At 41.3% G+C, this 10,317-nt stretch overlaps 1 protein-coding gene across 7 annotated transcripts in view; it reads right to left on the bottom strand.

Annotated features, from left to right (window-relative positions):
• The window catches only part of LOC116692245 (ELKS/RAB6-interacting/CAST family member 2), a 147,488-nt gene extending 137,788 nt beyond the window's left edge, over window positions 1–9,700 (bottom strand). For 5 of the 7 annotated variants that reach the window (XM_032520364.1, XM_032520366.1, XM_032520363.1 and 2 more), the window contains exons 1-4: window positions 9,562–9,699; window positions 6,235–7,378; window positions 1,477–1,500; window positions 587–1,342 (exon numbers count right to left, since the gene is read on the bottom strand). In XM_032520364.1, coding sequence (XP_032376255.1) covers window positions 587–1,342; window positions 1,477–1,500; window positions 6,235–7,098 — 1,644 coding nt within the window. In that variant the 5' untranslated portion in view covers window positions 7,099–7,378; window positions 9,562–9,699. Of the gene's footprint in view, window positions 1–586; window positions 1,343–1,476; window positions 1,501–6,234; window positions 7,379–9,148; window positions 9,539–9,561 lie in introns of those variants that run through there. The other 2 variants (XM_032520362.1, XM_032520361.1) reach the window with 2 other exon arrangements.
• Between the last annotated feature and the right edge of the window lie 617 nt (window positions 9,701–10,317).

Raw genomic sequence — 10,317 nt, 5'->3', positions numbered from 1 at the left:
CACCGAGTCAGATTGTAAAACTGCATGGCTGAACACAGGCTTAGGGCTCTCATTGTGTTAATCTGGCCCATTGATAAGACCTGCTGAGCTGCTTTCTGCTCCCACACTTTACATAATACAGGCACACTCACAGGTACACAATCACACACACACAAACACATGCAAATACATATGAATTGATAAATGTTATTAATTTATCATTTGGAAGAATATGCAAATTAAAAAATACATAAAACAAATAGATGATATATGTATCTCCATACTTATAGTATATGTATATAAGTATGGAGACGATATGGAAACAATTTATGACTTCAACCATTCATACATATTACCATATCTATTAAAAAGCTATAATGCACTAGACTGTATGATGATAAGTCATACGGGAAGTAATGTTCAACTCTATGATTTGTTTTATAACAAAAAACATGATTTTATTGTTAAGTGAAAGATAATAAATAATAAATATCAACATACTGCCCACCCCTACTATTAAAATCACTTTAAAACTATATATGAATGGTTCAGATACATACCCATTCACCCCCTGAAGCACTCAAAAATAAAAGGAAGAAAAACATACCTCTCGCACATGCATGTTCTCCAGCTGCAATTCAGCCTCCTGTGCCGCCATGGTTACGATGCCTGTCGGCTGTCCCCGACCCCAGTGTCCCTGACCTTGGCCTTGGCCCTGAAGCATCTCCAGCAACCTCTGGATGCTCTCGTCCCGGGCGCCCAGAGTCTGTTTCTGAGAATCGATTCGCATCTCCATCTCTTCCATGGTCTTCCTCAGCAGGAACAGCTCCTTGGCCTGCTGCTCATGCTCTGCCTGCATCCGAAAGACTTTCTCCTCTGACAGATCAAAAGGAGGAGGTGAGGAGAAGCCATCACAACCGGGCACCTGGCAGGGGCTGCAGGGCCGGAGTGAACCAGAGCTGGGCGCTACCACTAGACCTTGGCTGGGAGTGTAGAGGGGCTGATTTGGGCTGTTCCTCCGCCCAGGCTGAAGGGTGTTAGCAGGGCTGATTCTCTGTGCAGCTACTGCAGTGTTAAGGCCATAACCAGGGCTGTGAATGATAACATCAGCTTCCTGTTGCCTCGGATTGTAGGAGTTGGATGGGCTGGCTCTCGGGCTATTCTTTGGTCCAGGACTATGCAGGTTGCTGGAGCTTTGTCTGGGGCTGTGGCCAGGGCTGAGCCCCCCTCTGTGGTCTTGGTCTGTATGGATTTCTCGATAGGAGCCAGAGTTTCCCTGCTGTCGTTGTTGCTGCAAGCGGCTGTTCATCTCTCTGTGAGCCCTCAGCTCCTCCTGTAGCTCCTGAACTGTCAACGGAAGCTGCTACAAATAGAGAAAGATTAAGTACCCATTCACTCATTAAGTACAGAAACATACCAAACACACAGACACATATTAAAAATTCCTAACCACATGACACACTCGTAAAAAATATACACTGGGGTACAATAACAGACCTTGTTTCTTCTGCTATCCCGAGGCTGCAGCAGCAAAAAGTGACATAAGAAAGACATGCACATGCATGAAGACAATATAGAAAGCAGACAGAAAAATATCAAACCAACATGTAGATTACCACATGCTGTAGGGTGATGGTTACATACTTTGGCCACCAGGGGGTGACATTTCTCTTCAAAACACAGGGTGAAGACAGAAGGTACTGAAAGCCAAAATAACTTGGGTTTGTTTGAAAGAGGTGAACGTTAAAAGAGGGAAGACAGGACAAAGGGTGGTGTTATTCCAGATGAAACCAAATCTGTGATTTATTAAAACTAATTGTAGAAACACAATCAGAGCAACAGTTACTGGCCTGAATGCAATGAGAATTATGGGGTCCCAACTGTGCCACTCAAAAATCAATTGGTAAATTGACAAATCAACAATTATTCAAGAATACAATTATGACATATGCAAACCAGTGGACAAACTAATAAAACAGAATAATCAAGAGTTCAGTCCTAGATGAATGAAACAATCCCTGTTTTGCAGCATGGTGGGATATTCAACAGCTTTGGGAAGATCTTTGCATTGAATTCATTTTGATTGGTTTAAACAATGTCTGCACAATGTGAGTTTGTAAAGATTGACTGAGGAGGTTTACTGATGCAATTGCTGATAGGTTTGTCAATACATTTATCACTTAAACAATGGATTACAAAGTGACACAAATGGGCCCCGATAAAGTGTTGCTGGGCTCATTTCACTCAACATTCCTGCTTTGCCGCATGTAGCACTGCAAGGTGAAAAATACAATAAGCTGATTTACATCCACAGCTCGCAACTTTCCTGACTGACAAATGGAAATTATTTTGTGCTTGAAACCATGGACACAGCAATCTTAATGATTGACTGATCAGGGTAATAAAAGGCTGTAGGGAAATTAAACAAAAGGATACATGTGGCCAGGTTGGTTCAGTGGTAGAGCAGGCGCACATGTACTTTTGAGGGTTATACCTAAACGCAGAGGTCAAGGGTTTGAATATGACCTGCGATGATTTCCTGCATGTCTTTCCCCTTTCTCACCTAACTGTCCTGTCAAAAATGAAAGGCAGAAAAGCCCAAAAAATAAACCTTTAAAAAAGAAACAGAAATACACACACAGCATGTTCCTCAACATGTCAAATATTCATTGACACAAATACTAAACTGAAGTTAAATTACTAATATTTTCATCTCTGTGAAAATATTACTTCTTTCTATCTTTCCTCAAATATTCTAACTCCTCTGCTTGAGTCCAGAAAGCACAGAGAACCAAGGACGCAGAGTTGTGATGTAGGAGAAAGGCGAGGGTGAACACAGATAATCAATGCAACAAGCTAGCACTGAATATCAAGTCCGAGTGGGAGGAAAATCCTCCACACACACACACACACACACACATACGTACAGTGGTGCTCAAAAGTTTACATACACATGCTTAAGTTGACTAAAAAGAGGAATAAAAAAAATCATGTTTTGGAAAATTATTTTTAAACATAAATTAAAAAATGAGGTAAAATCCAACCTTTAAGGACACCAATTTTCTTTGTGAATGAATAACGTATTGTAAATAAATAAATGGTTTATTTAAAATACAGGGGTCATAAGTAACATACCCTATGTTAAATTCCCATAGAGGCAGGCAGATTTTTATATTAAAGGCCAGTTATTTCCTGGATTCAGGATATTTGCATCCTGATAAAGTTCCCTTGGCCTTTAGAATTAAATAGCCCCACATCCTCACATACTCTTCACCATGCTTAGAGATAGGCATGGGATACTTTCTATAAAATCATCTCTCAATGCAAATCAAACCAGGTATTAGTCTAACTGAAATAAAACCATGCCTATCTCTAAGCATGTGAAGAGTATGTGATGATGTGGGGATTTTAATTCTAAAGGCCAAGGGAACTTTATCAGGATGCATAATATCCTGAATCCAGGAAATAACTGGCCTTAATAATAAAAATCTGCCCTCTATGGGTTTAACAAGGGGTATGTATACTTATGACCCTGTATTTTAAATAAGAACATTTATTATTTACAATACGTTATTCATTCACAAAGAAAATTGGTGTCCTTAAAGGTTGGATTTTACCTCATTTTTTAATTTAGGTATTAAAAAAAATTTCCAAAACATGATTTTTTTATTCCTCTTTTTAGTCAACTAAGCATGTGTATGTAAACTTTTGAGCACCAATGTAAAAGTGTTACACACAGGCACATGCACACATACACCAAACAAACAGATGGTTAGGGGACAACTTTGGTCATTGCAGCTGAGAGAAAAGGTGACATTCCTCATGCTAATTACAAACTGTTCCTGTCAGACTGAACTCTTTCCAGTGTCTCAAAGGGCCAAACACAGGGGAAATGGAGAAGAAAAATAGGATAGAAGGGATCATCTGAAAGCAAAGATGGGGGATGGAGGTGATAATGGTGAGTGAGGTGACAGCAGATATAAGTCAGAATAACATATTCTGCATGAAGTATAGCTTTTGTGTTTTCAAAGTAATTGAATGAAACTGGGCTTATTTCTGACTTATTATAGGGCTTTTATAACATTCTAAGAGAGAGGTAAGGTTTAGGTCAAGAAACAGAAGGGGATGGTAGCAACTTAATGGGTGATCAATATTGGTAACAAGGTCCTGATCATTATCAGCTGGAGCTGAACAATCCCTAGGTGTGTGTATGTGTGTGTCTGTAAGAAAAGAGGAGTAAGGTTGACATTACCATAATGTTTTATAATAAATAATGTTTTGTTTATAGATATACAAGGTCAACCAAACTGTCTAACCCGTGGGTAGATGTCACATTGATTTTCAGTATGAACTTCAATCTTGCTGGAAACAAGAAGGTGTTAAATAAGATGCTGAGTTCAGCATCAGGAAAAAGTACAGGCTGTACTTTTGCTCATTTGTTTAAATAAAAAATTTGATCGTAAAAAAAAGGAAAAAAGTACAGGCTACATATAATGGCAGGAGGCTGTATCATAACTTGAACATTTAATGGTTTCTATCAGTCTTTTTGTTTTTATTTGTCAAATGGAGACTTTTCCGATGTAACTGTTCTCCAAGATCTTTAAATTGATTATATGATGACATAAAAAACAAGCTCATTCTGCATCTAGTAGCTTACGATATATATTTTCTACACCTATGCTTTCATTATTGGAAGTGTACATACGGGTTATGTGATCATATTTCTAAAGATACTGTACTGTGAGTGGTTTCAGTAGATAAAAGAGAGATAAAAGAAGAAAAGGGTGAAGGTGAAAAAGATGGTACAAGCGAGTGTGTTCGTGTGGGAGAGATCAGTGTGTTGACACTCGTTGAATGGGTCTATTTCTTGAAGGAGCAGAACAGAGAACTGAGATCCACCCATCACAGACAGGACCAAGTGCCTGCAGATACACTGAGAGCGAGGAACATTGACTGCCCTGCTTCATTTAAACGCCACAGACATACGAATCTCAACATCAGTAGTTCAGCGGCAAACACTCATTTAATTCTCATTCTAATAACTATTCTGTATTTATTTTCAAACTTTTGTTTTTCTTATGTTAAAATTACAAGCAAAGAGTGTGTGTGTGTGTGTGTGTGTGTGTGTGTGTGTGTGTGTGTGTGTGTGTGTGTGTGTGTGTGTGTGTGTGTGTGTGTGTGTGTGTGTGTGTGTGTGTGACAATGTGAGATGAAAAAGATAAAAATACAAATGCAGAGGTGGCTCCTTGGTTACAAGAGGGAGATGGAAGATGGAGCACAGGTATGATGAAAGTTTTTGCATGCTTGTGTGAAAGAGATGAAGAGCAGGTTCAAAAGAAACTACACCAGCTGGATGGTGTGAAAGCAGATGAAATCCATCTTATAGCTCAATTAAAACAATTCTATTTTTCTACCAGACAAACACGCAAGGAAGCAGGGGCGTTGGACTTGGGGGGAGAAAGGGGACTGAGTATTCAGTGCCCTTATGTGAGAGGGGGGCCCACAAAGATACTAGAATGAATAGCTGCTGATGCGGGGAGAGGCCCATAGAGGATGCCTATGTTCATGGTCCAGGATTTTCTGCTACGCCCCTGCAAGGACTTAAGATGCCATTCAGACAAATGAAGAAACAGAAGGCTGGCAACGGGTGAGACAGAAAATAGAAGGAAGACAGACAAAGAAAGAACCGATATGGAGTAGCTACACAGTATGCAGAGAGACAGACAGATGGATAATGCCTCAGACTGAGTGGAACAGACTCCAGGGAGAGGTGGCACAGGACAGGCTGGTCACTATCCCTTCAGGAGTAGCTGTGAGCTTTTTTAGAATCTGACTAACACTGCTGAATGGCTGCCACTAGGGCACGTTCCCATGGCAACACAGACAGCACTGAGCCCAGCAAGCATCTTTACAAATGAACTGCACAGAAGCCTTTCAATGCAACCTTGAAGACAGGAATAAAAGGTATGATGTGAGAGGTATGATGTGCAGAAGAGATGGGCGGTTCAAAAGTCTGAATGTGATGTGTGCACAGAGCCACAAACAAATCGGAGAGTTTTGTTTCAAAATGAGATTTCCACCATTTGAAAAATGTGATCTTCTCTAAAAGAATTGCTGATGTCACTTACTGTCATACTGACGTTGAAAGTTGAAAGATGAAAATGCTTGTGTTTTTCACACAGCCATTTAAGATATGTTCCTTACAGTGGAAATATAGCATTTTTGAAACAAACTTCAATTTGTCATTTTCCTCACTTGCAAATCCTCTTGGTTTGTCCTGTACTGGTCTTTCAGAACCGAGGCCCTCACTCCCTCCTCCCGCCGAACCACTTTGTCTCTTTTCACATCTGGGGTCCAGAAGTTGACATTGTTCATGCTGGGGCCCATCCTTCCATCCCTCCCTACATCCAGTTCTCTCCTCAGGGTGTCATTCTCCCTTTGCAGCTCCCTCAGCTGAGACTCTAGATCAAACGAGGAACCCTCTCCCCGTCCAGCCAAATCCAAAGCCTGTGGATGTCTCCCAGACGGTTGCCTCAGACTGGAAGTCCTTGCAGGATGCAAGGTTTGGTCTCCATAGGGGTCTGACTGTTGATGTAGCCCAGAGGAGGTGATGTTTGGGGTGCTGCCGACGGCAAGTGTTCGGTTAGTGTAGGAGGAGCGGCTGGTACTCCTGCCCAGCGTCATGGTGCCTTTTGGGTACCCACCAGAGGGTTCCAAGGAATCTCGCTCACAAGGGTACATGGTGCCTGATGTGGCATAGGCAGCACTCAAAGACTGGATGTTCTCCATAGACAGGGTTTTACCCCCTGGAGCTGTCGCTGAACCACGACTTGCTCCTTTGTCTGCTGCTGTGGCAGGTTTGGCCTTTGAACCTGGCCTAGACACAGAGCCTTGACTTCCTGCCAATTTATTTACTGGGGCAGGCCCACCCCCTGACACAGAGCCTGGTTCTAGTCCCGAACGGGATCCTGGTGCTGAGCTTACAGCCTGTTTGCCTTTGCCCTGTTTGGGGGATCTGGAAAAGCGTGCATGAGATGTGCTGCCATCAGTGTGCCCACTACTCTTTGGGGCAGCAGACAGCTTGCTCTGAGCCGGCTTGGCTCTAATGTTTAAAGGCATTATTTTTATATGGCAAAAGTGGACTTCTGAGACAAAACTTTTAAGGTTGGGAATATTTCTATGTCCCTTTTTGGAACCAGAATAAAAGACAAGGTTTAGAATAAAGGCCACATCTCAGCCTCTCAGTTTTCCCCTATCCATCCCTGATTGTTCAGGGCTTTAGGCTGAGTCTTATTTAGTTCTATTAGAAGAAGATGGCAGTGGCTGTTGGCTAGAGGGCTCCCAGACACAAAGGCCAGAGGTATTGTGGTTTCAGCTACAGTGCAGGACATCATGGATTCTAGACAGGTTAGATCGACAAACATTGAGAGAAAGACCAATCATCAGACCATCATCAAAAAATATCACACGCAGCATCACTACAGGGTAAATAGGGCTGGATTTAGTTTTAGGATGCTATTCTCAAAATAAGACCAAGTTTCATACTGATTCCAAAATTAATTTACAAAATTTCTAAAAGACTACTAAATTGTCAAATACTATCTAAACACAAGCAACTGCACAATAATTTTGACTAAATTTACTATGGGAAAAAAAGAAAGACTGTGGGTCCAGATGAGCAGGGTTGGAGACCACTGATCTAGTGAAAAATTACAAAATATTACTAGTACTACAGTACTCTGTAATCCTCTCTGATGTAATCAGACTCAGAATTAGAACCAGAATTCTTTATTAATCCCCTCAGGGAAATTATTTAGTTGCTCACAGTCACATTCAAGCTAACAGATAAGGGTAAGAAAAGAGCAAGTAAATAAAGTAAAAACGTTAAGTATCAGATACATGAACCTAGGTTACAAATAAGATTAGGTTAAAAGAAGATTATTTTAAATTGATTGTACAAATTCTATTGTAGTACAGTTGCAACATAAATACAGTACAGACAGAAATAAGTACAGTGTGAGTATAAGTAACAACATTGGATGAGTAACGGGTGGACAGTAAAACAATGTCTGTTTAATCACAGGACTTTAAATTAGTGGTGTAGCATAGAGTACTACTGGTTTCTCACTCATTATTGACAGAATGCCTAGTGCACAGCCACAGTCACCACAATAGATGGTGAAAGAAAAAAAACAGGACTGGCTTGACCATGTCAGCACCATGGACAGCACTCATTCTCCTGTTGTATATCACACTGCCTTCTAATACCTTCTCAGGTCGGAAGGAAACCGGGACAAAATAGTGTAATAGCCTATGGCCATGGCGGATGGAATTGGAAGACCAGTCTTTATTATCTGCCATCCTTGTCAGGCACTTGCAAAGCTCATTGTCAGACTTTAGAGCTTCAGGGCTGATTCAGGCTAAATAAAGCTAGAAAAACACAGCATGTGCCGATATTCGGATATACAATCAGCATATACAGTATTTATATCAAACACAATTGTGGGTAATTTGTTGTCTTAGAGGCAAAAAGCTGTATATTCAGTAAGTAAATAAAATATTCCCAGGAAATTAAAGCAAGCACAACCCTTACCATGATGGACCAGATATTGGGGACTGTCTGCAAAGCAGAGGCAAATCCAAATGATAATCCCTCCTCTAATCCAAAAGGATAGGGCGCTGGGAGTCACTGCACTGGATGCAACTGAGAGATTGGTTAAATCTGCTTGTCAGTCATAACATAGCTGTCAATCCCTTATCCATCATTGTTTGAGACAACGAATGTAGCCCTGTGTGCCAGAAATGGAGGTATCAAGTCTGCGTATAATGTTGGTACACCAATTGTGCATTTATATTTGTAAAATCAACGATGTTAAAATAAAATCACAAAGATAACTGTTTCTAAACCTTTTAAAACCAGGAAAGTGCAAACAGGTTATCTTGCTACTATTAAAGCTTTGTCTAGGGATTAAGATATAATTTGCATTAAAATGGAGTATAGTGTAACCGGTCAATTTCAAAGGGCACGCGCCAGATTTACGCAGCTGTATAGCTACCTCATTGCCATCAGTATGTCAGTATGGTTTAACAAAGACAAAAAGTGCTGATGAAAATACAAAAATACAAAAAGTCGGAAACGTCTCACTCAGCCTTAAAGCTCTGCACTTACTTGTTAGTTGGCAGCCAGCTGTTGCCGTGAAGAGAAAACTCGAGTCACCACCCAAAAATGCAATAGCGTAAACCGTTCATTTGCATGGTAACATTCCCCCCCCCCTCATACAGCTAAAAACTAGCTGCCAACCTAACAGACAACAAAGTGGACTGCACTATATTTCACGGGTGGCACGAGTGGAACGGTCGTTGTGCATGTGACACACGCCGGAATAACTCTACTACTACCACGGCATGAAGGATTAGTTTCTTGCTCATATGCACACGGCTACATGACTTCGAGCTAGTAGCCTACCTTACATAATAATTAATCTCCCACACAAACTGAAAGCCCAGTTTAATTTGTCTAAATAGTGTTGTCAAATGATGCCACAAAGTCTAGGTGTGCACGCAACATGTGCTCTAGCTTACCGGACAGGCGCCTCTCCATCACCGTCAAGTCCTAACCGTACCCGGTCCGACCTCGGCGCCGGCTCCATGATCTCATCGGATCAGCTCTCTCATGACCTGTCCTGCCATCGGGTCCGTCCGCGTGGGCGCGCTCTCCCAAGCTGGCGCGTGCATGCGCGACCTATACGCGGCGTGGTGGGGCAGCACGCACAGCTATGATGGGAAAGTTTTTTTTGTTTTTTTTTAATACACCTACACGAGCGTCAGTTGGGCATGGCACTTAGCGACACGAATCCAATCTGAAAAAAAGTGGAAGTGCATTCCAACTTTCATACAGACCTGGCAACAAATATCCAGGCATGCCACCAGTAAATTAGGAAAACGAGTTTGTTTAATATATTAGGGAAAGAAAACCAAACTAAACCTACACCACGATTGGATAATGACACTTGTTTTGAATTATGCTAAAAACTGTGGACCTTTGTTGGGGTATGTGTTTCAGTTTCCTGTTTTATTTTATAGTCTATTTTTTTTCCCTTGTCTTGTCTTTTTTTAGGCTATACTTCCTGCCTTTGTAATTGTCTGCCCCACTCGGATATGTTTCACCTGTTCCTAAGTCCTCGTGTTACCTGTTCCTTGTTTCACCGCGTTACCTCTAGTATTTAGTTTGTGTTGTGTTTGTCTAGTGTCAGATCATTGTACTGTATTGGATTATGAGTATGTGTAGTCTTCCCCTTTGTCTCTGTGTTTGTGTTTCTTGTGATTGCTGTTTTTTTG

The sequence above is a fragment of the Etheostoma spectabile genome, chromosome 7 (assembly GCF_008692095.1).
Source record: "Etheostoma spectabile isolate EspeVRDwgs_2016 chromosome 7, UIUC_Espe_1.0, whole genome shotgun sequence".
Classification (NCBI taxonomy): domain Eukaryota; kingdom Metazoa; phylum Chordata; class Actinopteri; order Perciformes; family Percidae; genus Etheostoma; species Etheostoma spectabile.
The sequence above is the reverse complement of the archived record's forward strand: the minus strand, read 5'-3'. Positions and strand labels throughout refer to the sequence as shown.